At 56.5% G+C, this 24,809-nt stretch overlaps 13 protein-coding genes across 13 annotated transcripts; 8 read left to right on the plus strand and 5 right to left on the minus strand.

Moving 5' to 3' along the window:
• Window positions 1–718: 718 nt before the first annotated feature.
• EHS24_007295 (uncharacterized protein) lies at window positions 719–1,647 on the minus strand (the record flags this gene model as incomplete). The annotated part of the gene is made up of 4 exons (XM_028622667.1): window positions 719–912; window positions 960–1,268; window positions 1,325–1,570; window positions 1,623–1,647. 4 exons carry the CDS (start codon window positions 1,645–1,647, stop codon window positions 719–721), a joined length of 774 nt encoding a protein of 257 aa, XP_028476560.1.
• Window positions 1,648–3,156: 1,509 nt separating this feature from the next.
• EHS24_007296 (uncharacterized protein) lies at window positions 3,157–4,779 on the minus strand (the record flags this gene model as incomplete). Its single annotated transcript, XM_028622668.1, has 7 exons — window positions 3,157–3,217; window positions 3,266–3,365; window positions 3,422–3,574; window positions 3,615–3,674; window positions 3,717–3,808; window positions 3,848–4,701; window positions 4,756–4,779. The coding sequence occupies 7 exons, from the start codon at window positions 4,777–4,779 to the stop codon at window positions 3,157–3,159; spliced, it is 1,344 nt and encodes a 447-aa protein (XP_028476561.1).
• Window positions 4,780–5,743: 964 nt separating this feature from the next.
• Window positions 5,744–7,286, plus strand: EHS24_007297 (uncharacterized protein; the record flags this gene model as incomplete). The annotated part of the gene is made up of 4 exons (XM_028622669.1): window positions 5,744–5,831; window positions 5,873–6,060; window positions 6,100–6,596; window positions 6,635–7,286. The coding sequence occupies 4 exons, from the start codon at window positions 5,744–5,746 to the stop codon at window positions 7,284–7,286; spliced, it is 1,425 nt and encodes a 474-aa protein (XP_028476562.1).
• A 1,142-nt stretch (window positions 7,287–8,428) lies between these two features.
• EHS24_007298 (uncharacterized protein) lies at window positions 8,429–10,109 on the minus strand (the record flags this gene model as incomplete). The annotated part of the gene is made up of 5 exons (XM_028622670.1): window positions 8,429–8,932; window positions 8,971–9,071; window positions 9,112–9,675; window positions 9,713–9,912; window positions 9,952–10,109. 5 exons carry the CDS (start codon window positions 10,107–10,109, stop codon window positions 8,429–8,431), a joined length of 1,527 nt encoding a protein of 508 aa, XP_028476563.1.
• A 489-nt stretch (window positions 10,110–10,598) lies between these two features.
• EHS24_007299 (uncharacterized protein) lies at window positions 10,599–11,521 on the plus strand (the record flags this gene model as incomplete). Its single annotated transcript, XM_028622671.1, has 4 exons — window positions 10,599–10,718; window positions 10,772–10,937; window positions 11,016–11,216; window positions 11,259–11,521. The coding sequence occupies 4 exons, from the start codon at window positions 10,599–10,601 to the stop codon at window positions 11,519–11,521; spliced, it is 750 nt and encodes a 249-aa protein (XP_028476564.1).
• Window positions 11,522–12,156: 635 nt separating this feature from the next.
• EHS24_007300 (uncharacterized protein) lies at window positions 12,157–12,627 on the minus strand (the record flags this gene model as incomplete). The annotated part of the gene is made up of 4 exons (XM_028622672.1): window positions 12,157–12,252; window positions 12,291–12,419; window positions 12,464–12,537; window positions 12,576–12,627. 4 exons carry the CDS (start codon window positions 12,625–12,627, stop codon window positions 12,157–12,159), a joined length of 351 nt encoding a protein of 116 aa, XP_028476565.1.
• A 318-nt stretch (window positions 12,628–12,945) lies between these two features.
• On the plus strand, window positions 12,946–14,327 carry EHS24_007301 (uncharacterized protein; the record flags this gene model as incomplete). The annotated part of the gene is made up of 4 exons (XM_028622673.1): window positions 12,946–13,209; window positions 13,261–13,359; window positions 13,429–13,984; window positions 14,083–14,327. 4 exons carry the CDS (start codon window positions 12,946–12,948, stop codon window positions 14,325–14,327), a joined length of 1,164 nt encoding a protein of 387 aa, XP_028476566.1.
• Window positions 14,328–14,574: 247 nt separating this feature from the next.
• EHS24_007302 (uncharacterized protein) lies at window positions 14,575–16,369 on the plus strand (the record flags this gene model as incomplete). The annotated part of the gene is made up of 5 exons (XM_028622674.1): window positions 14,575–14,649; window positions 14,706–15,350; window positions 15,386–15,626; window positions 15,684–15,838; window positions 15,878–16,369. 5 exons carry the CDS (start codon window positions 14,575–14,577, stop codon window positions 16,367–16,369), a joined length of 1,608 nt encoding a protein of 535 aa, XP_028476567.1.
• Window positions 16,370–16,540: 171 nt separating this feature from the next.
• EHS24_007303 (uncharacterized protein) lies at window positions 16,541–17,503 on the plus strand (the record flags this gene model as incomplete). The annotated part of the gene is made up of 5 exons (XM_028622675.1): window positions 16,541–16,770; window positions 16,818–16,923; window positions 16,965–17,137; window positions 17,180–17,278; window positions 17,326–17,503. 5 exons carry the CDS (start codon window positions 16,541–16,543, stop codon window positions 17,501–17,503), a joined length of 786 nt encoding a protein of 261 aa, XP_028476568.1.
• An 11-nt stretch (window positions 17,504–17,514) lies between these two features.
• EHS24_007304 (uncharacterized protein) lies at window positions 17,515–18,882 on the minus strand (the record flags this gene model as incomplete). The annotated part of the gene is made up of 4 exons (XM_028622676.1): window positions 17,515–18,039; window positions 18,081–18,280; window positions 18,318–18,614; window positions 18,810–18,882. 4 exons carry the CDS (start codon window positions 18,880–18,882, stop codon window positions 17,515–17,517), a joined length of 1,095 nt encoding a protein of 364 aa, XP_028476569.1.
• Window positions 18,883–19,515: 633 nt separating this feature from the next.
• Window positions 19,516–21,359, plus strand: EHS24_007305 (uncharacterized protein; the record flags this gene model as incomplete). Its single annotated transcript, XM_028622677.1, has 8 exons — window positions 19,516–19,704; window positions 19,742–19,754; window positions 19,795–19,851; window positions 19,902–20,487; window positions 20,547–20,730; window positions 20,790–20,969; window positions 21,017–21,146; window positions 21,196–21,359. The coding sequence occupies 8 exons, from the start codon at window positions 19,516–19,518 to the stop codon at window positions 21,357–21,359; spliced, it is 1,503 nt and encodes a 500-aa protein (XP_028476570.1).
• Window positions 21,360–22,199: 840 nt separating this feature from the next.
• EHS24_007306 (uncharacterized protein) lies at window positions 22,200–23,057 on the plus strand (the record flags this gene model as incomplete). Its single annotated transcript, XM_028622678.1, has 1 exon — window positions 22,200–23,057. The coding sequence occupies one exon, from the start codon at window positions 22,200–22,202 to the stop codon at window positions 23,055–23,057; it is 858 nt and encodes a 285-aa protein (XP_028476571.1).
• A 1,280-nt stretch (window positions 23,058–24,337) lies between these two features.
• Window positions 24,338–24,699, plus strand: EHS24_007307 (uncharacterized protein; the record flags this gene model as incomplete). The annotated part of the gene is made up of 2 exons (XM_028622679.1): window positions 24,338–24,634; window positions 24,697–24,699. 2 exons carry the CDS (start codon window positions 24,338–24,340, stop codon window positions 24,697–24,699), a joined length of 300 nt encoding a protein of 99 aa, XP_028476572.1.
• Between the last annotated feature and the right edge of the window lie 110 nt (window positions 24,700–24,809).

The raw sequence follows: 24,809 nt of genomic DNA on the forward strand, positions 1-24,809 counted from the left end.
AAACAGCATCCGAAAACAGCCCCCGCCCCGGCGGCGTGTGGTGTGTGGGGGCCCCCATCCCCCAGGCGGCGCACTCAATTAAAGTCCAACCCCGATCAAACGCACACGCACACACACTCCCGCCGGCTCCAGCATGTCCGGCGAGACGGACAAGCGTCGCACACTTTTTTATGGGATTTGGTCTATGCAAGTTGTGTATTAGGGTTGTTGTCATAAGGCACTGCGCAGTGGACCGGCTCTCGGGTTGGCCGTTCGGGTTTTGGGGGTTTTTTAGGTCACCGAAATGTGACCCGCGCGCGAGGGGGGGGGGGGGGGACGCCAGCTACCGTAAATCGGTCAATTGGCTTTTCCACCGCCGGCGTCGCGGCCCCGCCGTCATCCTCCCCTCTGTCGTCATCTCATCTTGGACAACAGACGGACAGACGTACTCGATACGTACTCGATCGCTGCTCCACAGGCAGGATCTTCTTACGCTATTCAACACAGGTGTGCAGCGCATGACTGCTCCATAGGCACCATTCGTCACTGCACTTGCCAACTGGCCGTCCTCGGCACACCACTTGCCACACGTACACTGAACGCCTCCCCTTGTCTCTCACATCCCACAAGATAGTGGTGCTCATACACGCTGCGCCATACTCTCGCATACTCCTTATATCTACTGCAATGCATTGCACTATGTATCTGCAACATGGTAGGTGTGGCCCAGCATCTCGCTCTACCAAGGCAGGTCCTTGCCGGCATAGTCGACAAACTTTCCACCATTTGCAACAAACGTTGCGTTGTCAATGACGTTCTTGAGCCCAGTGGCCGACTCGACGGGAGTGATGACTTCCACACCGGGGATGGCGACTCCGTCGGTGACGCCCATGGTCTTGAGGGCATGTTGGCCCATGTCAGTGCTAACCATACCTGCACATCAGCATGTCGCCATTTGCGAGCAGGACGGTCATACTTACCTGGGTGAATGGGGATCACAACCAGCTTGTCCTTGTCGCCGTGCTCCTGGTGGATCTTTGCCGCGACAAAGTTGATAGCGGCCTTGCTGGAGCCGTACGCACTAACGGGGAAGGGCAGACTGCCCGCGATGCCGATCGACCCAGCCGCCGTGGATGTGATGACAAACTTCTTCTCCGTCTTGGTCGACTTGAGCAGCAGTGGGTAAAAGGCTTGGAAGAGCACCACAGGGCCGAGCACGTTCACGCGCCAGTGCGACTCAAAGTCTGCCACCGTCGTCTGCAGGACCGGCTTGTACACGTCCGAGATACCTTGACATACAGGTCAGCTCGGAATCCGGTGTCCTGGCATATTCTTGTGGACCTACCTGCGTTGGCCCAAAGGACGTCGACGCGGCCGACCTTGGCAGCGACCTCCGCTGCGGCAGCCTGGTTCCCCTCCTCGTCCCCAGCGACAATCTTTACAACATGGATAGCCGCCGGGGACGACTTGGCAAGCGTGTTGACCTCTGTCGCACCAGCCGGGTCGCGCACACCCGCGATAAGGATGTTGCGGGCGTCCGATGCATACAGCTTGAGCACCTCCAGCCCGATACCGCGGTTCGCGCCGGTGACTGAGATGAGCCGTAAGCCAGAGAATGGACATGTGGGGAGCCCGAAACCTACTGAGGTAGACGGTTGAGTCGGACATTCTAAGGTGATGGTGGCTTCTTAGGGTGTTGGGAATGTTGCTGTGCAGATGGTGGGGGACTGACTTGTTCGTTCGTCTCAGTCTTATACATACATACACTGCTCTGGCCGACTGCTTGCTCCCCGACGCAGACGTCGGCGCCGATTTACCAAAGCTTTGTCACTGGGCGACGGTTTCATGACTGATCAGATTGCACCATGGCCATCGGGCTCGACGCCACGTTCCCGATCACAGCTTGGTCATGCAACGCGCGCATGTACTGACGTATCATCTCCAGCATGAGTTCTTTTCACAGGGCAATCCGCATTCCCATCTGACACACCGGACACCCTTACCGACTTTTTTTTCCGGCGGCGACACACGGCCGGCAACGGCCGCTAAACGCCCACGGATCCACGGACCTATTAGGAAATCCACCCGTTCTCTACTATTGTTACAGTTGATTCCTTGCCCATGTCATACTGGGCGCGTTTAGAAAATCGCGGCTCAACTGTTCAGGTTACATCATTTCAATGTTCACAGCCCTGTTTTATGCCACGTCGCTGCTCACATGCTGTCTCTCTCCCTTCCTGGTTCGGCCCACCTCCTCCGACCTGGGTGAAGCCCCATATTCCCAGTTCGTCTCCCTGCCACCGGTGGCCGAGGTGACACAGCCGGTCTAAGGACATGTCCGCATCAGAAGCCACGCGGGGTTGGATGGCCTCTCACGCAGTGTCCGAGTGCTTTTCATTCTCGGGCCGATGCTGAACCAGAGGCCTCACTGCCCATAATCTTTTTGCGCTGGTTGCGTTTGAACTTGTTGCCGAAGACCCAGTGGTTGTACATACCTACAGTACAGTTCGTCGCCCGCCTTCTGGCTCGGGGCATGGATTGGTATCCGGGTGGGACGTCTCTCGGCCTCCCCCCCCCCCCCCCTTGTCCTCGATCCAGGGACAGACATCAATGTGAGGAGCAATGGGCCCACACGACGTGAACCATTCCTGCTGTGCTGTCTAAACTTCGGCTGGTAGTCCTGATATACCATCTGCATCTATATCTGTCGACGGCGGCTGTCATGATGACCCCTAACCAACACTTCGCTCACAACGGTAACCAAAGCCATCCTGCCTCGTGCCACACTATGCATATGCATTCGTCAACTTTGATGACCTCACGTGCGCCATCAAGGGCGTGACACCATGCTTGTTCACCGCCAAGCAGTTACAACCAAAGACATCTTCTGTATGTGAGTACGCACTGCCTATGTTAGTACATACAGTATTTACTTACACTTGGTCGCTGCATGGCATGAATCTGTGCGCTTTCTATAGTGGTTTATATTTATAATAGTTCGGTTAATTATAACCCCGAAGCAATTTATTTTTGGGACGCCCACTTTTAATCCGCGAAGAACAGAAAGAGATGTTCGTATCGAAATAGAAGAACTACAAATACAACTGCATCAATAAAGGTCACCGAGAGAGGACATGCTGCTTCCAGTAAGCTCTCCCCAGACAAGCTTGGCCCATGTCAAGACGAAGCCTCAAACCCATTGCAGTGCAACTCACTTGACATGCGCTGGCCAGAACGTCTACATGGCTAAGACTAACAACATGTACGTCCAAGCCCACGGACCTACCTGTCCATGGCAACAGACAGGTATTCCGACACCCTGGCCGACAGAGCGACCGGCTTGTTGCAATCTGCCTCTCCCATTGGTATGCCGGCCACAGACGTCCCTGTGTAGGGAATAGCCAGTCCAATATCCTTGGAAAAGAGAGCTAGAGCAATGCACCATCAACTGCAAGCCCTTCGACAATATAGATTCTGTCTTCCGCGAACGCCACAATCTTGCCACCGGGAACGAAGCAAAAGTTTGCGCAGCCGGCGCCAGGGTTGTTGTCGGCGCGTCCGAGGACAATCTTGCCTATGAGCTGGCCGGCAGTGTCTGTAGTCAGTTGAAAGTTTCAAGGTTTTATGTGACCTACTCCATACGTGGATGCCATCCCCACAGCCCGAGTACACGTTTCCGAACGTGTCACATTTGACTATCCCGTCAGTCCCTTACACCGGTGTCAAGTGCGACTCACTGCCATCTGGCACTCCACAGTCGGCCATTGCAAACACCCTGCGGTTGTGTAGCGATGGTGCGCCGGCCCGCCATACGACGTCAAACGCATATCTAAAGTGAGCTATGACGCTCTCACATACTCTGGCTTACACTGTGCTGGGGCGTGTTGCGTCAAGCCGTCCGGAACCATGGATGTGGCCAGTGTCTGTCACATAGCATGTACCGTTGTCGGGCGAGAAACAGATACCGTTGGGGTGGTCAAACCCGTCTGCGACCACGCGCACAGCACCACTCTTAGGGTCAAACATGTACACTTGCGGTGGTAACTGCGGCACTGGGCGGAATTGCTGCTCATGTCCATATGTCGGATCGGTGAACCATACAGTGGGGCCGGTGGCCGGTGCACGTCCATTCAAGTCCTGTGCGGCGGCCGGTGGTGGCGGGAGCACAATAACATCGTTTAGGCTGTTGAACTGGCGTCCATGGAAGTTGTTGAGGATTGGGGTCACGGCGTGAGTGACTGGGTCAAGGATGGTGAGGGCGGAAGGGGTGAAATCATCGCCCTGGTCACAGAAGAGCAACTTGCTGCCATAGGGACATGCTCCATTGCCAGTTCGAATGGCTGTGGGGACAGCGCGTACGATACCCGTGGTGAGATCGACAGTCTGAACGTTGACGCGCGCTTTGAGTTGGGGGGAGGCGACAGATGCAGCACGGTCGTCGCCATACTCGGTGGTGATCAGGTTGCTGGTGAACCACACCTCACCTCCAGACGTGCTGGGGACATACACTCCCGCTTCGTGAGCAAACCCCGGAACACCCGAAGCAAGGACTCTGACAACGGGCTTCGGACCAAGAACTTCAAGGAAGGCGGGGTCGGTGGCGATAAACGGACAAGTGGCCGGCACAGCCAGTTCCGCAGCGTCGGTGTCAAGAATGCTGTCACTGAACGGATCACGCGAAAAGCCTGCTGGGAGGACAGCGTGTGCTGAGGGAAGGAGCATCTGTTCGTCAGCACAAAGCCCGTGCAGCTCCGGATGACCGGACCGCCAACGTACATGATACGGAAGATCGGCTGTCATGTGAGGTTGAGTACTTTGACAGAGGGAAAGGAGGCGCTTGAGCTACGACAGCATGCCAAGATGAATACATATTACAGATGGAAACAGTCCGGACCGCGATACCGGTCCATGGGTCAGTTGTTGGTTATCGTCTCGCCTCTCCGGACCGACTATTTGTGATTCATGGGACTGCGGTTGGTGATATTATTTGTTCGCACTATGTGTACTCTGGTCATACGGCTGAGAGGACGCCACAGACAGCGGCTATAGACGGCAACGGTCGAAGTAACCGAGGCAGACCGACCAATTTACCGCCTGCGGCCACTCTTCTGCCATTTGGCGTCGACTACTTGCGACCACCTGCTCTCCCACATGCCCCCCTTTCTGGTCAGGTGTCATTCCAGTGTCCCTGGTTACACGGTTCAAGTACGGCTGTGTCTGAGACAGTGTGGCGCGTGCATCGGAGAAGGGGGCTTCCGTTGACGCGTTCCGACGATCGCCAACACAAGCGCTGCCAATCCTATTCATAACTGCGCACAGTGGCTGCGGCTGTCAACGTCTGTGAACGGTTGGCCTTTGTTCCAGATCGAGGCCGTCGAGGTCCAAGCGCGGGGCCATGGAGAACAACGCGGGGCCATGAGCAGAGGTCAAAGCGGGGCCGTTTTCTTTCGGCCTCAAGTGTCCGCATGTCCGACGAAACAGGATTCCAGTGGTCATTGATCAGCCGGATTGGCAGATGTCGACAGCATTTGATGGTGGAACCGGTCCGACCTAGCCGACGGGACGATCCTACGAGCTGCCTATAACTGGCCATGGGTGTCTATTGTTGTTGTGTCCCACATTGACATTTTCAACCATGCTGCAAGGCCCCGCACTCCTATACACAATCACGGTCCTGAACGCACTGTCGTTCCTCCTTATCGGATATGTGCGCTCCAGTTCTTGTGACTATCTACATGGCTGACAACCCCAGGATAATGGAGTCATGGGCGGAGTGATTAACACCTCCGGTTTCCTCAACACCTTCGGTCTCGCCGCGGACACTGCCCACAACTCAAACATGCTTGGAACGAGTATGTATTCATGACTTACAGTCTCCTAACGGCGTCTTTAGTCACCGCCATGTACGAGATCGGTTGCTGTGCAGGGTCGCTGGCCTGTGCGATCATTGGCGAAATGCTCGGCCGACGCTACACCATTCTCCTTGGAACATGCATCATGCTTGGCGGCACGGCCTTCCAGTGTGCCGTCTCCACTCCCGGTGCGATGATCGGTGCCCGTATTTTTGCCGGCCTCGGCATGGTGAGTGGATCCTCATAGTGTGACCTTCTGATCAAGCAGGGCTTTATCAATTCGACGGCTCCCGTGTTTCAAGCTGAAATCTCGCCCTCGGCCACTCGCGGTCGGTTCGTGTGCTTTCAGCTCACTCTTCTCAACTTTGGCATTATGCTGGCCTACTGGGTCGGCTACGGATTCACCGAGCTCGACTCCCCTTGGGGATGGCGTGTTGCCGTGGCTCTGCAGGCGTGCTTCCAGATCCCCATGGCCGTGCTGTGCCTGCTGGTGCCCGAGTCCCCACGTTGGCTCGCATCGCACAACAAGTCTGCGGAATCTTTGAGCGTCATTGCGCGTTTGGCTGGAAGGGCTGAGGACGACCCCGATGTCCAGGCTCTCCACAGTGAGATCTGCACGGTCGTCGAGTTTGAGCGGTCCATTGGCTCTGGAACCTGGTCGGACTTGGTCAAGTCGGACGCGATTCACTCGCGCCGCAGGTTCCTTATCGCATGCTCCATTCAATTCTTCCAACAAGCCGGTGGAATCAACGCTCTTATTTACTAGTGAGCGTAACGTGACAGTACTGATGCTAACCAAGCAGCGGTGGAACGATGTTGACCGCTGCGGGACTGGACTCGAAGATGAGCTCTCTCATTTCCGGTGTCATGTTCACCTGGTTCTTCCTTGCGTCCTTTATTCCATGGGGCCTGATCGACACTGTGGGACGCCGCAAGCTGCTTCTCGTCTGCATCTCCCTCATGGTGGTGTGCTTTGCGGTTCAAGCCGGCATGGTGTCGATGGTGGAGAAGACCAACAGCAAAGCGGCAGGTGGCGTCGCCACCTTCTTCCTGTTCGCCTACCTCGGTCTTTTCACCACAGGTTTCCAGGCCATTGTATGGGTCTACCCGTCCGAGATGCTTCCCCTGCGCTTGCGCGCCAAGGGATCCGCCATCTCCACCGCCTGCAACTGGATCACCAACTACGCTATCGTTCAAGTCACGCCGATCGGCATGCGCAACATTGGTTACAAGTTTTACATCGTGTTCGCACTCATCAACGCCTCCTTTTTGCCTTTCATCTACTGGTTCTACCCCGAGACGAAGGGACTGGTCCTCGAGGACATCGACGCACTGTTCACTGGAGACATCTCGGGTCCCGCTAGTCGTATGCGGTACGACCACCCCACCGCGGACGCAAACGATCACGGTAGCAAGATGGACTACGAGCACAACGACAACAAAGTGTCTGTTTAATCCTGCAACGCGTGCTGTAACCTATCAGTTGCGCTTGGGGACTACAAGCGAAGGGAATAGCAGTGGAAGAAATCGGGAAAAGGATGAGAAGCCAGCGACGAGATTGTAAGGTGCTCCCAAGAAGAACGGAGAAGGAATGCGAATGGCGTGGGCAGTAAATGTCTCCAGATGCGACTATAATGGGTGAACACAACTAGTATTATTATGTACTAGCTGGCCGTTGGGAGATGCGTTGCACCTCCCATGTTACTTGTGCCCGGTGCCTCCAGAGCAGATGACACTGACCGTTGAGCAAGCTGGCAGGTGATGTCATGACCAGTGTCAGCAAGACTTTTTATTACACTTCCTAATGGGCTCGCGGCCTAACGGTTGCTAACCGTTTGAACCCTTTTTTGCGACAGCCAGTAGGAGAGATAGACTAGCTGCCCGTTGGGAGATGCGTTGCATCTCCCGTGACGGCCAGACTCGTGGCCAGTGGCCTCCTCAAATCCTCAAGATGACACTGACTGTCGAGCAAGCTGGCTGGTGATGTCATGCCCAGTGTCAGCAACACTTTTTATTACAGTTCCTAATGGGCTCAAGGCCTAATCAGTGCTAACCGTTTGGACCCTTTTTGCGACGGCCAGTAGGAGAGATCGATGAATAACTAACGTAAAGTAAGTACAGTGCACAATTGGATTTGCTCCACTTTGCTAATGAGCCGCGGCCTTAATGAAGCTAATGCTCTCGACCCTTTTTTCGCAAATTCGTAGTGCACATACATAATATGATTTAAAAATACCAAAAGAATTTAGAATTTATAATAAGAAATCAACAAATGTACTTTCAATTTAATTATTAGGTTTTGCGCTCCCGAGCCAATAGAAATATGTTATCCTTTTCTAATCGAATCTTTATTTATTCAATCTAGAAATGATATATCCTCTAATCCACTGAACTCATTGTCAGGATACCGGCACGGCTGTCTCCATGTCCATCTCGTCTTCCCAGCCCCATCGCCTCAACACGGAGCCAAAGTAGGCAGACAGTCCCCGCCAAGGCAGATAAAATCTACCTCCTCCTCCCACGCAACCCCTGAGCTCTCAGCCCTCAGGCCTATATTTGATTGCATTTGATTCACCCACTACAACTACTTGTGCACTTTAATAACCCTCGTATCTCCAGCCCATGTCCACTTGCTCGGTCGTCACACCACGACCCTTGACCTTGTCGACCTGTTCGGGGGTTCCATCCAAGAGCTTGTTCTCGTGACGAACATACAAGAGGTATCCCGTAATCGTAATAGCGAATGCGACGGCCGCCGCGATAACTGAGTCGTCAGCGCCCAATCTAATCCACAAGTACCCACAAGTGCCAAATGCGGCAAAGTACCTTGGTCCGGCGAACCAAAGGTAGCTGGCCCAGATATTCGACGTCCCGCCAATAGAGTTCATCAAGGCGATCGTCGCGGCTCTCTTGGCCAGTGGGCGCGGCATGTGGTGGTTGATTGTCTTGTAAAGCAAAAGTTGGGGCCCAACGCTGGTGCAGGGCATGAAAATCATGGCAACGTAGCGACCGGGAACGCTGAGCGTTGCCATCGGCACAATGTACGTGCAAATTGCGAGGCCGATGTTGATCATGATAAACAGATAGATTTTACCGGTTTTCTGTTCCGTTAGCGACCCGAGTTTCTGTGTGTACTCACGTCACTAAGTGCTGTCAGACCCATGTAGTAGAAGCCCGCAAAGATGTAGGGAGGCGCTGTCAGGACCAAAGTGAGGATGGAGTTGTAACCAAGCGTCTTGACTGTGTGAGGTTAGCTCTGAGAAGACACGGTCAGACCTACCAATGGTCGGGAAAAAGTTTGCGATCGATCCTTGAGTTTGCGACATCATGTTGCAGAAAATCAGGAGATAAAGCTTGGGGTCTTTGAAGCTTTGCAAGAACCCAGCCCATGTACCGACAGTCTCAGAGCCCTCGGCCGCACCGGCCTCCTTCTCCAAGCGCCACACGGCAACCTTGCGCTCCAGAGGGGTGAGAAGTCTGGCGTTGTACGGGTACTCTGGCAGGATCAGGGCTGACAGCAGCGCGATGCCGACTGTTGCGGCGCCTTCGATGATAAAGAGCCACCGCCAACCGCTTAGGCCCATCCGGCCGTCCAGCTTGAGGCAACCAGCTGCGATGAGGCCTCCAAACGCATTTCCGACTTGCTGGCCGACGTAGAGACCGCCGATGCGTTTGCCGAGTTCGTTCTTGGTGTACCACGCACTCAATAGGTAGATTGCGCCGGGGAAAAAGGCTGATTCCACTGCGCCGAGAATAACACGAACGGCCAAAAGGGCAGAATATGAGTGGACCGCTGCGGTGCAGGCACTGATGCAACCCCAGATGGCACAGGCACAGCAAATGTCTAATGTCAGAGGCGCACACGTTGCAAGTAAACTCACAGAGTCCTGGGCGAGACAACCTGCTGATGAGGAGGTTGCTTGGAATCTGGAACGGCAGGTAGCCCACGAAGAGGATGGATACAGCAGTGGCAAACTGGTCCGTGGTCATATTGAGATCAACCATAATTCCTTGAATCTTAGCTGCGCCAAGGTTCTGGCGGTCAATGTAGTTGAGAATGTAAAGGATGCCCATGACAGGTCTGACGTTAGTGGCCGTAGGTTAACTCCGGAGTGCTCACAAAATCACAAGGTCGGCCTTGCGCACAAGCTTCTTCTCGATGGCCTTGAGCTCTTCCTCTGAAAGACCGCGGAGTTCCTCAGGCATCGAGTCATGGTGGACTTCGAGAACCGCGATGGAGTGTTCTTCCTTGTCGTCGTCGATGAGGTGTGTTGCCATGTTTGCTGATGGGGATCGGCTGACGGTCACCGACGTTCCCTTTATAGTTACCGACTGGGAGTCATCTAGACGGGACAATAGGTAGATAGGAGGACGAGGAGGAGCTCTATCATGATGTTTGGAGCTTGTGGAAAGTGGGCAGAGTGGAGACGGTCGCCGTGCCTGTTGAAAGTGGGCAAAAGAATGTTCGGAGCATCGGGGGAGCTCCTCCCGGACCGATATCCCTGAGCTCCTCCCGTCCAACCAGGTGGGGCCCATTTCCGCACCGTTTTGCATGTGACTGTCACAGGTAGCCGATAATGATCCCCAAGAGACAGACCCCGCCACTGATGAGTGCCCGTGACAAACCAAGGAGCAATGGAGGAGCGCCGCCGATCCACCACACATGCTATGGATGATTTATATTAAGGTGCCACTGTGGCGGGTCTTGTCATTCATACCCTCTCGCACATCACCTCCGCATTACCACCACATCACCACGCATTCACCATGACCAACGCCGTCTACCCCACCGCCCACACGACTCAGGTCTCCAACCCTCGTCTCCGACTCCTCAACCAACTCAAGTCGGGGCAGAAGGGCGTAATGACCTTCATGGCCATCCCGTCCGTGCGCATGGCGCAGATTGTCGCCTTGTGTGGCTTTGACGTGGGTACACAAAGATCGATAGAGCTGACTCCCAGGCCGTCATCATTGACTGCGAACATGGCCACATTGGTGACGACTCGATGCACAACGCCGTCGCTGCCATCTCGGCACTGGGGGTTAGTCCTCTTATTCGAGTCAGGGCCACGGCACCCGACCTCCTCAAACGCGCTCTCGACACTGGTGCTCAGTGAGAATATCGTATGGATACAGCTAACGGGGTTAGCGGCTTGATGGTTCCAATGATCAACACGGCTGAAGAGGCTGCCCAAGTTGTCGCCTACTCCAAGTTTCCTCCACAGGGCCTCCGCGGTCAGGGCTCCGCCTTCCCAGCCATCGGACACGGTCTTACAACCCCCGAGTACATGCAGAGTGCCAACCAGACTATCCTCACCATCGTTCAAATCGAAACTCGCCAGGGCGTCGAGAACGTGGAGGAGATTGCCGCCGTGGACGGCATCGGTGAGTTTTGAACAGGGTGACTTTGGGGCTGACGCTTTCCAGACTTCCTCTTTATTGGCCCGAATGACCTTGCCCAGTCGTTGTTGGGATACACACCTGCCCGAGGAGACGAGCCGGTCTTTGTTAACGCCATTAACCGCATCGAGGCCGCCGCGAGGAGGCACGGCAAGTGGTTTGGTCGCCTGGTGAATGACGGTTCTTTGGCCAAGCAGGCCTTCAAGACCTTCGACGCTGTGGCGATCACTGGTGACACCAAGGCTATCACAAACTGGTACACTGCGGAGATTAAGGAGGCTAGGTCGTAGATGCGAAATGCAATTGCTCGTTTTTAAGATCTACGCTGCAGCGCTTCGAAGATCCACGAAGTTTACGAAGTCAACACCAGCCCAGACTTTCATCTGTAAGACACACAGCCCACCTGTACAATACACCTGTATTCCCGCAACCCTTGTCTCTGCGTCGGAATAAATAGGTTCAGCCTTCGCGAGGCTGACCTTGGGCAATGAACGAGTCTCAACGGATCGTTATTGCTCGCTCATCTTGCTTGCCTCGTCCGTACGTCGTTGAAGGGCGAGGGTCCCAATTGGAGGGCCCACATTCACCATGCCCGTATAAGTATCCAAGGTCTGTGACTGGCAGTACTCTCCGACGATGTAAAGAAAGGACTCTTGATAACAAGTACAGATCGACAGAGAGATGGAGTCAGTGGACAAAGTTATATCGTCTGTACCGTACTTACACATATTATGCAGTAGGATACATTAGGAAACGCATTCAAATGCGCATTACAACCTATAATTCACTATTTGTCTGGCATTGCTCAGTGGGCATGGAGTTCGGCACGATTAACCGAAGGCGAGCCTACGAGGGTATTCTGTGTCCAGCGACCCAATAGGTAAGCCATGATAGTCACTCTGCATACATCTAAATGGTACAACGATTAAACCTGAGCAATGGCTTCGATCTCAATCGATGAGCCGCCAGGCAGACAGCCAGCCTGGATACAGGTGCGAGCGGGGCAGGGCTTGGGGAAGAACTGTGATGTCAGCCGTCGAAGGGGTGCGCACAACTTACATCAATGTACACTTCGTTCATGGCCGCAAAGTCGGCCATGTCTTGCAGCCAGACGTTAACTTTCACAATCTTGTCCACGCTAGAGCCCGAGAGCTCGAGAACGGCCTTGAGATTGTTCAAAGCCGTGGTCTGCGTAGGTGATTAACGAATCTTCTCGCGAACTGTTGACCCACAGTGGCAGCCTTGATCTCGCCTGTCGCAGTCTGGCCGGCGAGGAACACGAGGCCGGGAACCTTGACGGCGGGGGCTGGGGATTGTCAGATGAAGGTGTTGCCAGCCACCAACCATTGTGAGGCTTGAGCGGGAACTGCTCAGAGTAGATAACTTCGCGAGTCATGATGGCAGATAGAAGGTGTTGGGGGATGTTTGTGATGTGTGGGGATGTTTAACAAGTTGTGACGCTGGCAAACCCCTTTATAAGAGACTGTGATCGGGAGGAGCACCTCCTCCGGTCCGATATTGCTTGAGCGGAGCACCGCTGACGCCGCTTGACATTGGGGGCTCCGCCAGTCAAGTTGAGCTCCTCCGTGGGGTTGGGCTCGATGTCCTCCGCGATGAGGGGGTAGTGCTCGAGATGTCGACTTCTGACCGATATAAGAAGGATCGACGCCGTAGACACCACAGCATCACTCAACATCACTCAACATCACTCAACATGACCGCTACACCCGCCTTCAACCCTCCGGCCGCCGACCTCCCAGGCAAGCCCTACGTCCGCCCTTGGGTGCCTCCCCCTGTCACCAACGAGAAGCACAATTTTGCCGATCTCCACGCCATTGACCTTTCGCTGATGGACTCGTCTGATCCCAACGTCGTCGCCCGGCTTGTGGACACTGTCAAGCAGGCCATTCGTGACGATGGTTTCCTGTTCCTTGAGAACTATGGCATCTCCCTTGAACAGGCACGTTTATCACTCCCTGTGCCTCTCGGCTAATAAGCTCAGCTGCATCGCCAGTTTGCACTCGCACAGTACATGTACGACAACATTAGCGAAGAGGACAAGGAACGCCTTCTCTTCCACCCCGACACTGGCCGCTGGGCCGGATACAAGCACCCGTTCGGGTTTAAGGTTGGTAGTGAATGTGGTTCCCTCACCTGACGGCAGCGCGAGCGTGGCCAGCCCGATGGCATCGAACAGTTCAACTGGTACACGAGGGAATGGAACAACCTCCAGTATGTGCCTACCTGCCTTCACCCCTTCATGGACGAAATCACAGCCTTTGCCGACTACCTGACGGGGTCTGTCAATCGCCGCCTGCTCTGCCTCTTCTCTCGTGTCCTCGAGCTTCCGGACGACTACCTCTGGAAGCACGTTCAGAGTCACGGCAGCCCGAGCGGTGAGGGCTACTTCCGACACGCCCTGTTCCGTCCAGTCAAGCAAGAGACCGTTAAACAGTCCCAAGGTCTGCGTATGCATGGCCACACCGACTTTGGAACTACCACCCTGCTCTTCTCGGTACCCGTGTCGTGTCTCCAGATCTGGGGCGATGACGAGACGTGGCACTACGTTCCTTACAAGCCTGGAGCCCTCGTTATCAACATTGGCGAGACGCTGGAGATTGTGTCGGGTGGGCACTTTAAGGCCACTCGTCACCGCGTCTACAAGCCCCCTGCCGACCAGGCGGAGCTTGAGCGTCTCTCGCTCGTCCTGTTCAACAGCAGTCTTGGTGATCTTCAGATGACACCCGCCATCGGTGAGTGAAGCGTCCGTGGTGGTGGTGGTGGTGGTGGTGGTGGTGGTGGTGGTGGTGGTGGTGGTGGTGGTAGTGGTGGTTGCTGACAAGCCGCACAGAATCTCCTCTGATCCAGCGTGAGGGATGCGTCGAGTACCAGGGCGTGTACAAGGAGTTTAAGAAAGTCATGGACAGCGGCCTGAGCCCGCCGACAAACAAGGAATGGCGCGAGATTCAAATTGCCAACGCCACGGACCCAACCGACACTGTGCGCAACCGTATTGGTGCCGACCAAGTGCTTATCGGTGGCAAACTCATGAACCAGCGCGACTTTATGGGTGTCAAGGTTGTCCTGCCCGTGTAATACATAGGGTTCTGTGTGTCGCGTGTGCCATACCGCAGTCGATGATGCAAAAGGGGTGATAGCATTCCTAGTGATCAAAGTGAGGGGGAGGTCCGAATAAACAAACACCCAGAGGCCCCCCCAGGCGGAGCTCCGCCCATCTCTATCCGCAGCGCCCGCAGGTGGAGAGAGTGGGCGGCGACACGGTGGGCAACCAAACAAGAGCTCCCACACCATCATGATGCTCCTCCCGCTCACCCACTTCACCATGACCTCGCTGGACGCCGAACGAGCTCAACAGCCATTCCAATGCCCTGTATGCGCGAAGAGGTTTACAAGACACGTGAGGTGGACGCTTCTCAATTCTCAAGGCGTACGTGCGTTGCTAATTGTCAACAGGAGAACCTGAAGCGCCATTCGAGCGTGCATTCCCGCGTGCCGGGGACTCTTCCCTGTCCCCACTGCCCCACGACCTTCGCCAGAGACGACCTGCGCAAGCGACACATACGGCGCAAGCACCCGCCGCCGCCATCAAACAATGCTGTGGTGGTTGCACAACCTTGCGAATCGCCAGTGTCGGAAATCACAAGCGTGGGCGAGTCATCAGGACGGGTTGGGACGGAGGAGGTACCCATCTATGACGACACGGTCGACGGTCTGGCATCCCAAGACACTCTCCTCTATGGCAACACGGTCGACGGCCTGACACCTGACGAACTCGAACACGTTCTCGAGCTCTACTTTGACAATGTCTCGCCGTTTGTACAGTTTATCCACCGTTCAACATTTGACCGACAAACGGCATTCAGGCCGCTCGTTCTGGGAATGGCTTGCCTTGGGGTTCAATACGCACCTGTCGACAAACCTAGCGGACTATGGTTCAAAGAAGCGTGCTCGTTGCTGAACGGCCACGATATCCAGCCTGGATCGCCGCTCTGGCTGCCCAAAATCCAGGCGCTAGTGCTGCTCGAGTTGTACGCGATCATGTACGCGTGCGGCAATGAAACGATCGACGGGTTGCGCATGCACAGCAAATCTGTAGAGGTGGGTTCTGCCCGTGGCCTAGCCGCTGACATCAGATGGCTCGACAGGCGGGTCTTTTCAACCCTCTGCCAGCCCGATCAGCCGTCACCTCTGATCTCGACGCACTCTGGCGCGACTATGTGCGAATCGAGAGTCACAAGCGCACTTGCTACGCCATCTACCAGGTGGACTCGATGCTCTATCACTTGCTGTCCCTGCCTCGCCTGCTTTCACATTTGGAGATTGGCCACGGCCTTCCTGGGCCATCCCAGTTGTGGTCCGAGCCGACTGCTGCTGGTTGGGCACATCGGTCTCTCTCAAATACGCAGTCGGAATCGATAAAATACATCACAGCCATCCGCCAGTGTCTGTCTGCGTCACCCGAGTGCGACTTGACCAACGTCGGCGCCCATTCTCTGTTTCTCATCCTCGCTTTTGTTCTTTCAAGTGTCCGCGAGAATTCCGGTTGGTCGTCGATTACTGGTAACCCTTCGTTTGAGCGAGGAGCGGTGAGTGACGTCAGTTGATCGTTTACTGACGTGGAATAGGCCTTGCAGTCGTCCGGACGCATCATCGAGTCGGCCTTGCATTTCATTGATGAGCACGACGTGACTGCTGTCCAGGCAGAGGTTCTTTTCCGTGTCGCCATGATCGATCTCCTGATGTGGGCCCCGAGCCATACCAGCGGCATCGTCGAGACAAGCTTGAACACTGCCATTGCGGCTGCTGCATACTTGGGCACTCGGCCATTCAGCGTCCCTGCCGACCTCATGGAGCCGCTCGAGTCACACATCAACTGGTTCCTCGCATACTTGGAGCAGGACGTCGACTACCAGCGCGAACCGCCTTGGGTGACAATGTACGCGTTCCGGGCGGTACTGGTTGGATTGGAACTGATCCGCGGTGGAAGTCTGGCACCACGGGAAGACCTGGGATTCATTGATTTCGAGAGCATGCTCGTGTGGGCCAGAGGCGCGTTTGGCAAGAGGAGTCGGTGGGAGGTGGGGCGGTTGATTGTGCAGAACCTCGACCAGTTGTAGTGTGTACACCGCAAGCACAGCGCATGTAGAAGCAAGGCGACCCATGCAAGTCACGTGATACTGTTGTCCCATCATCGCTGTCCGTTGTTTGTCACGTCTTGGGTGTCCCTCGCCACCCACACAACTGCCACCACCGCTACGGTATGTACCACCACCGCTACCACCACCACCATGGCCGACTCCCCCCTCTTCCCAGCAGCCCTCCGGTGCTTCCCACGCAGAAACTGGGATGGCGTCCTCTTCTTTTCACACCCCATCCCACACGGAATGCTCGACGAAAAGGCCCGCTCAGCAGCGCGCACAGCAAGCCAGCGTTGGCAGGCCGCATTCGACGACGGACAAATCGGTACCCTCGACGCAGTCGATTTTACAGTGGCCGTTTTCGCTGTTGCCTATGGCATGTGCGTCCGGCGTTCCCTCGTCCTGATACATGCTCACCACCATCTAGGAAAGACCACCTGCCCATCGTCATGAAGAGGTTGGGCCGATGCGTGGCCACAACCGAGGCATGGCGAACATTGTCAGATGAACTAATCCGTCGCGCGTTCAACATTGTGGGTGTTGTGATGCTACTCGTCACACACTCACTTCGCAGGCCTGCACAGAGGTGGCGGTGCGCTTCCCCGACTTTGAGCTGCCTACACTCGATGACGTGCGCCTGTTTGCTCGCGGCGCCATGGACTGTGTATGGGAGGAGGACATCGATTCTTGGGAGCTGTTGCGCCGGCAAGGCTACGACGAGGCCCGCTTCACCGACCGGCAAGTGCAGTTGGAAGACCACTGTCCATGTTGCTAACAGGCTCCTCTCAGCTACATGCCTGATCCTGCCTCGCTTCCGCCCCGCGCGTATACAGTCGTCAACCACGACCTCGAGGAAGACCCTGCCGCAGAAGACAAGAAACTCGTCCTGTTCGTCGACGCCGAAGGCAACATTATTCAGCAGTGCTTGGGAAAAGACCTGCCTCCACGTCTGCCGCTGTCACCGACGATCGAGGACCAGCCATCACCCAACACGTCGTTGTCAGTTTCGTGAAGCTGCCCAAACCAGTGCACGGCGAGAGAGACATCAAGGCCAGAAGCCAGACGCCGATAACTGTCCCTGCAAGATGGTTTTCTACTACCCACTACAGATAATCACCCGCATCCTAGTCATGATACAGACCCTTGAAGCCCGGCACAATTGTCTGGCCCTCCTTGGCACGGAAGGTGCTGCTCTTCTGCTGCTGCCACGTCTGCTTTGCCTTTGTGAATTCACGCATGGTGGGCACGGGGAGGTCGCTGCGTTCAAACTCGTTGGTGGTGAAACCCTCGCGCTGGAGACGCGGGGACGGGACAGTTTTCAGTACAAGGTCGTTGTCTGGGCGCGCAAAGTACAACAGGCCCAGACGGTCGACGCCACGCTGGTCCTTTGGCGGAACATGCACGCGGTGTACGGTCGAGCGCACATAGTTGCCGGTGAGGAACGAGAGCGCATCGCACGTGTTGACGGTGAGGCTCGCGTCGAGGGGCTTGGCCCACTTCCACTCACCGGTCGCGTGGTCCTTGATCTGCAGACCCGCGACTGGCTGCCGGAACAGGAGCGTGATTGTGCCGAGGTCCGTGTGGCCCTGCGTGTTGAGCCCATCGCCCGCCTCGAGCTGCGCGTAGTCTTCCGCCGAGAGGCGGCTGTACTGAGTCTGTCAGCCAGGAGGCGCGCACAGCATGTACTCACCTTCATGTAGCGCAGATGCGACTCCTGCGCGTTCTCAAACCGGTGCAGATCGGCAAAGTAGCCTGCGGGCAGCTCGAGCGCGGTCTCGATGAGCGTGAAGAGCGGGTACAGCACTTGCTCGTGCAGCTGGCGCTGGAAGTCGTGGATCTCAGGAAGGTTGTCGGCAATGACCTGCGGGAACTGCTGCGGCACCTCGGGCTCTGGGCGTGAGCGGTCGCGCAGGGTACATGCACGTACTGGGAATGTTGTACACCTCAATACTGTCCTTGATACCGTTGGCCAGTACACGCCGACCAGCGGGCCGGTACCCGTTGTACTCGCCGTTCTCGAGATCGGGCGTGTACTTGGACTTCTCGTCGAGTGGCAGCTCGTAGAACTCCTGCCCAAGCGCAAACTGCCGGTCGACGGCTGCCTGCGAGATGCCGAAATTGGTCACGTAAAAGAAGCCCTTGGTGCGGATCGCGTCGATGAGGGTCGCTGCCAGCTCGGCACGGCCTTCGTCTGTGGCATACTTTGACAAATCGATTGTGGGGACTAGATACAAGTGTCAGCGACAAATCCCGTCCTGGCACAGATGTGCGGCAACACAGAGACTGTGTCCCAGCGATTCCCGGCTTAACGTTGCCAGAAATAGCAGGAAACTGTTCAAGGTAACGCCACGCAAGACGAGGGTGGAAGGTGACGGAACGTGGAAGCTACCAGCCTATGCACTACGGGAGATGCACTCACGGTCCGCCCAGTCAAGCTGCTCCTTTGTCTCAGGGACGTGCTCGTACGACGAGAGCGGGACGGGGATGGGCATGGTCGCAGGGGATGTCTGGTACGGGTGTGTGTGAATGATGGGCTGGGCTAGGAGTCGGTTTTTTGTGGCAGTGGGGCTCAACCCTGTAAGAAGCAGCAGCAGCACCTTTATGCTGGAGCTACCGTCGACAGCAATGTCTGGTCCCAACACCTTGGCCGGACTTAAATGGCCAGGTGTTGCCAAATGACCGGGACGTTAATGTGACCGCTGATGCCATGCTTTGTGCTTTCGGACTTGGCCGTCGCCGCAGCAGAAGCAGCCCCCACTGCTGAGTAATGCATTGCACATAGACATCTTCGCTGTGCCTTGGGAAAAGACGACAGGACGGGTTGACTGCATCGGTGATCAACCATCACGTCATGCGTGTTGATCATGGCGATCTTTTGCCCGGGGGAAGCCGAGCGAGATAAGCGACGAGAAGCTCGGTCAATAGAATCGTGTTGAATCGCGAATCGTGCCGTGATCACGATCTGGGCCTCGACACTCTGCCGTCGCAGTGACTGTCGTCTCCATACCAAGGGGGGGGGGGGGGGGCACAGTGAGATGAACTAGACTAGTGACAGTTCTGGCCGAGGGAGTGGCTATAAGTACGCCCAGTGACTGGGACCCAGACTCCCGCCTTCCTCACGCACAATGTCCAAGCTCGTATCGGCGCTCAAACGCACAAAGGGCGGCGCGGTCCTCGTGGACGTGTTCGACTGGTATCCATCACACTACCCGGCACAGGAGCGCCGCCTGCTACGAAAACTCGACTGCACCATCCTCATCTTTGCGTGTTTGTCGTTTTTCTGCAAGTTTCTCGACCAGTCGAATGTCACCAACGTGAGTCGCCCCAGCTAGATCTAACTAACACGTGCAGGCATATGTTTCTGGTGAGCGCGAGCCAAGCCCAGAAGTTAGATCTAACGCCAGGCATGGAGGAGGATATTGGGGCGTACGGGAATGCCCTCAACTACTTTAATGTGGCATGTGAGTTGGCGAGGCGACCGTACCGTGTCAGTGGCACTCCTGACGTGCAGTCTACACGGGTTACGTGGTGGGACAGATCCCACTTATGGCGCTGCAGACGCGGCCGCGCATCGCGCCGTACTTGCTGCCCACGCTCGAAGTCGTGTGGGCGATATTGACTTTTGGCGAGTCACGCATCCAGAAACCGGCGCACCTGTACGCCATCCGCGCGCTGATCGGCTTCTTTGAAGCGCCAAGCTTTGGCGGCACGCACTTTATTCTCGGATCGTGGTACCGGCCCGAGGAGCTGTTCAAGCGCGCGGGCGTGTGGTTTATGGGCAACGCGGTTGGCCAAATGTTCTCAGGATACCTCCAGGCCGCGGCCTACAAAAACCTCAACGGTGTGCACGGGCTCGCCGGCTGGCGCTGGCTGTTCATTATCGACGGTGTCATCACGCTCCCGATCGCACTGATCGGCTTTGCGCTGTTTCCCGGGATTCCCAATAGCCCGAAACGATGGTTCCTCAGTGACGAAGAGTATGAGCTTGCCCGCACCCGCATGCCCAAGGACCAAGGTTACGACGACGGTATCACCTGGGCGACCATCAGGCGCACGCTCACGCGGCCCATATGGTGGATCTGCGTCTCGGGCTATGTGTGCGTGTGGGGTGTGATGTGGGGGGGGGCAGGCCTGTGTGTTGTGCTGACCCCAATAGATGCATGATCCAGGGATCGTACTGGCAGGGCTACATGACCTTGTGGCTAAAGTCGATCGGCTACGACGTGGTGCATACCAACATCCTTCCAACAATGGTGCAACTCGTGCAGGCGTTGTCCTCGTGGCTTGGCACGACGTTTGCCGCCACCATCGGCATCCCCATCCTCTGGGCGTGGGGAAACGTAAGTGTGGACTCCAACTCCAGCACACTCCAGCAAGCAAGGTTGACTCACACTTGCAGTTCTGGGGCGTCCTGGCCGCTGTCGTCCTCACTGTCTGGAACGTCCCCAACGGCCTCAAGTTTTTCGTCTGGTACGCGGCCGGCATGACCGCCATGAACAGCCCCATCCTGTACTCGTGGATCAACTCGTCGTTGCGCGACTCGCCAGCCGAGCGGGGCCTGATCATTAGCAGCATGATGGTGACTACATCGATGCACTCGACGTTAAACGTTGCTAACACCACCAGACACTCGGATATTCGACGTACATCTGGATCCCTCTCTTCACGTTTCCAACGGTGGAGGCCCCGCGCTTCCCGAAGGGCTATCCGGCAACGATCGCGTTCAGTGTTGGCCTGTACACTATTGTCCAGTTTGGTATGTGGTATGTCCCTCGATACCTGGCGCGCGAGCGGGGCGAAACAAGAAAAGGATGCGGCGCTGGACGACGACGACGGATCGGCGAGCAACAAGTCCGTGTCCGACGTGTTGTATGGCAAGGAGACGGACGTTGAGGCCGCAGTCGCGGTCGCGGTCGTGCCCGTTTCCGCTACGGCCCGCCCCTCACACAGCGCCGTGACCGTACTGTGAGAGCTGCAGCGTATACATAGGTAACAACAGGCAATAGGTTTCATGTCATCGCGGTGTCAGTCCCGTTGTGCTCAGTGATACCCCTGTCCACCGGCTCCTCCAGTCGACGCCGTACGCCGTGGCCACATACCACGGCCCGACGGCAGGCCGGTCTCTGCTGGCCGCCGGCCGTGCCAGGGGGCCACTGCGCGCGACGGCTCTCACGATCGAGAAGGGTCGTGTCAGCCCACATGCCCCTCTCGCTGTCCAGCGCCCAGCGTACAGCGTCACATCACATCAACGTGCATATCCGTCTCCACTTTGCACTTTGCTTGAATGGGAAACATCCATCGACCCGCGCCTTGACCCACGTTGACCCGCTCTGGCGCTCTGGCGCTCTGGGCAATCTGGGCCCTGCTGTGCACCAAAGACAAAGGCGTTCTGCTGGAACGGCCCACCAGCTACCAGGCCCACCAGGCCACCAGGCCACCACAGAAACGTCAGCGATCAGACAACGTTTGTTGCATGTCACCGGCCCGTTCTGTCTCAGTCTCTGACAGTGGTGGCGCAGGGGCAACGTCGCCGCAATGTCGCCGGACGGATATCAGAAGACACTTGCCGGTGCACAACAACAACGGACAGCACTACAGCAGAGCGAGCTGGCGACGGTCCACACCTCTAGGCCTCTAGCGCGCCCAGTCCTGCTCTTCCCGTCATTATCACCGTCTCGTCGTCGCCCGCCATCATCATCATCATCATCATCATCATCGTTGTCTCATCCGGCTCATCCATTCCCTCCGACGCTATCGCCCGCTGCGATCCATATCCATTCAACCAACCACCCATCACTCCAGACGTTCCATGTACGGCCAGTCCAGTGTGTCTGATGACGCACAGGGTGAAGCGGTGCACGGGCGATCCCGACGCGAACACGAGGCCGACAGAGCCGACAAAGGTGTTGTGACCGTCCCAGCAGCTACCAACAAGTCGTTGCCACTGCAGCCCTCGTCGCCAACCGATCATCCAACAAGCATCTCTTCCGAGGCCTCCATGTCGACCGTCACTGCGTCCCCACGCAGCAGCACGGGAATCGGAATAACTGAGGAAACGTCCACCACAAGTTTGACCGAGCGCAGCCGGCCACCTAGGCCACCGTCGAAGGCGCCGACACCAGCGCTCCCACCCAAGCCCCAACCTCCATCAACATGGAGGGCACGCCCTCGTGCAGGGACGAGTGCGTCCACAGGCGCCGCAACAAAACGCCGTCCGACATCGACTTACAGCGTGCAATCAATGGGCGGCGCGCCCCTCGCTCCATCCGCCAGTGTGCCGCTCACCCCACGCCCACCCGAACCGTCCAACGCGACGGCCAGCGCAGCCGATTCCCCCTCCCAGTCTCGCTCAGGTCTCAGCTTGCGTGCGCGCCTACACCTCCCCGGCAGCGGAGGGAACAGCATTGGCCACATTACGCATAGCAGGCGAGAGAGCAAGCCCCAGGTGGGCGCTCCCTCGTTCGGCGCGACCCATTCGGTGTCGACGACGCCGACAGCGAGGTACGGACCGGGTGGGGTTGGCATGACGGCAGCAGGAGCACCGGCTATCTCTTCGTCGTCGTCGTCCAGCACACCGGCATTCTTTGGGAGAGTGCACAAGAAGGTCTGGGGCGAGAGCTCGTGGGCTAAAGGAGTGCACAACAAGCTGTGGAAGCCTCTTGGGTGAGTGATGTTGCGTGGCGTCGCGGCGTGGGTTCGGGTTGCTGGGCCAAATATAACAGTGACAGAGTGGTTTCCATGCGGGACCGTGATTGTGGTTGTGGTGGCCGTGGTGGATGGCTGGGTGATGTCATTGCCGGGTCCATCTCCTGGATCCCCCCAGGCAAAGAACACCAAAAGACGTCGCGCACTGGTAGATGGACAATGATTTATCCACGCCCTATCTACCATGACCACGGTGGCCCACACCGAGGCCTCCTCCACGGAGCACAAAAGGGCGTGGGGCCTGCTATGTGTCTTCTTGCGCGGCACGGCACTCTTGGAACAGCTGGGGAGATGATGGGATTCAACGTCATGGGCCGTGTGGAGTCGGCTGTGTCTCTCATTTCGTCCACGCAGCTGGGCTGACTGGTGTGCAGCGACAAGTTCACCATCAAGGACTGAAGCAGAAAGACTGCATGAAGGATTGAGAGTGTGATTTGTATATGGTCGAGCCTTTATAGTACAGTAGGGTGTTCTTATACGACAGCAATGTCAATTGAATGGAGATGGCCTGACGAGATGGGTTACATCCGACGTGTCGCTCATTGACAAATGCGCAGCAGGCGCAAGTACAGGTGCACCTTGTTTGTCAGCAGCTCAGCAGATCACAGCGATCACAACAAGCTGACTCAATTGTCAATGAAACCCACTCTTGTATGCATCAATTGGGTGGTGATGTCATTATGGCCACATGGCCGGTACTTGTGAGAACATGTCTAGATCATGTCTTATGTCTGCCTGGAGCTCGTGCTCCACCGTGCAACACCGCGTGGTGAGGACCCAGGCGACACGGACCCACCACCGCAGACGTGCGTCATGTCCATTCGCATCGTATCTCGTCGTGGGGAGCAGATCTGAGGCAAATGCATGTATTGCCACGCACCCACCACAACCGCGCATTCATCGTCATCGGAAACTAACACAGCTGAAAGGCGGCGGCGGAGTGCCCGTCAGCTGTCGGTGGGCGGCTACCGGGGGCTCGATAAGGGTGGTTTGGGTGGCGGCACTGTCGACTCACATTTGTTCAACGATAAGCGTCACGGCCACCAGAGATCCACAGAGATGGCGGGGAGGCCGTGTTCCGCCCGAGAGTGTAGTGTATATACATCAGTGAAAGGAGCTGTCCATTCTGGCATTCATATCCTCCCTTTCAAAGTTATCGTGTCCACCACCTCTCACCCTCAACACGGAAACCCTCACCTCCCTCCCTGCTGCGCAGACCTTGCAAGCCCTCCATCCCAAACGATGACCTCGTCAGGCGCGTCGACCCCATGCTCGGAAATGTCCCTCGGCCTCCCCTCTGCGTTGGAGGCGAGCGAGCCGCCATCTCCCTCGTCCATCGCCGCCGCACTCTTCCACCGCAGCCCTGTCCCGCCCGCCACCCCACCGAGCGAGGCTCTCAAGGACCTTCCCCCAGCCGTCAACGTCAAGCCCATGGCTGAGGACGCGTTGCTAAGCTGCATAAAGCCAATGTGGGGCAATGTGGTATGGTCGCGTGGATTTGGCAGTGTGGGTGCCGCTGTGAGACAAGGCGTTTACCAGGTGAGGCGGCTGAGAATAGTAAAATGGCCACAGAGGAACCGTGCTGACCGGTGCCCAACCAGTGACAACTACGTCACTGATATGTACGTCGCAGGATCTCGAATTGCTGGTCAATTGCCATGAGCTGTTGTAGTGCTTTCCAGATCTCCTCTCTGTATGCAAATGTGTGTGTGAC

This window comes from Apiotrichum porosum, assembly GCF_003942205.1.
Source record: "Apiotrichum porosum strain DSM 27194 chromosome Unknown scaffold_5, whole genome shotgun sequence".
Classification (NCBI taxonomy): domain Eukaryota; kingdom Fungi; phylum Basidiomycota; class Tremellomycetes; order Trichosporonales; family Trichosporonaceae; genus Apiotrichum; species Apiotrichum porosum.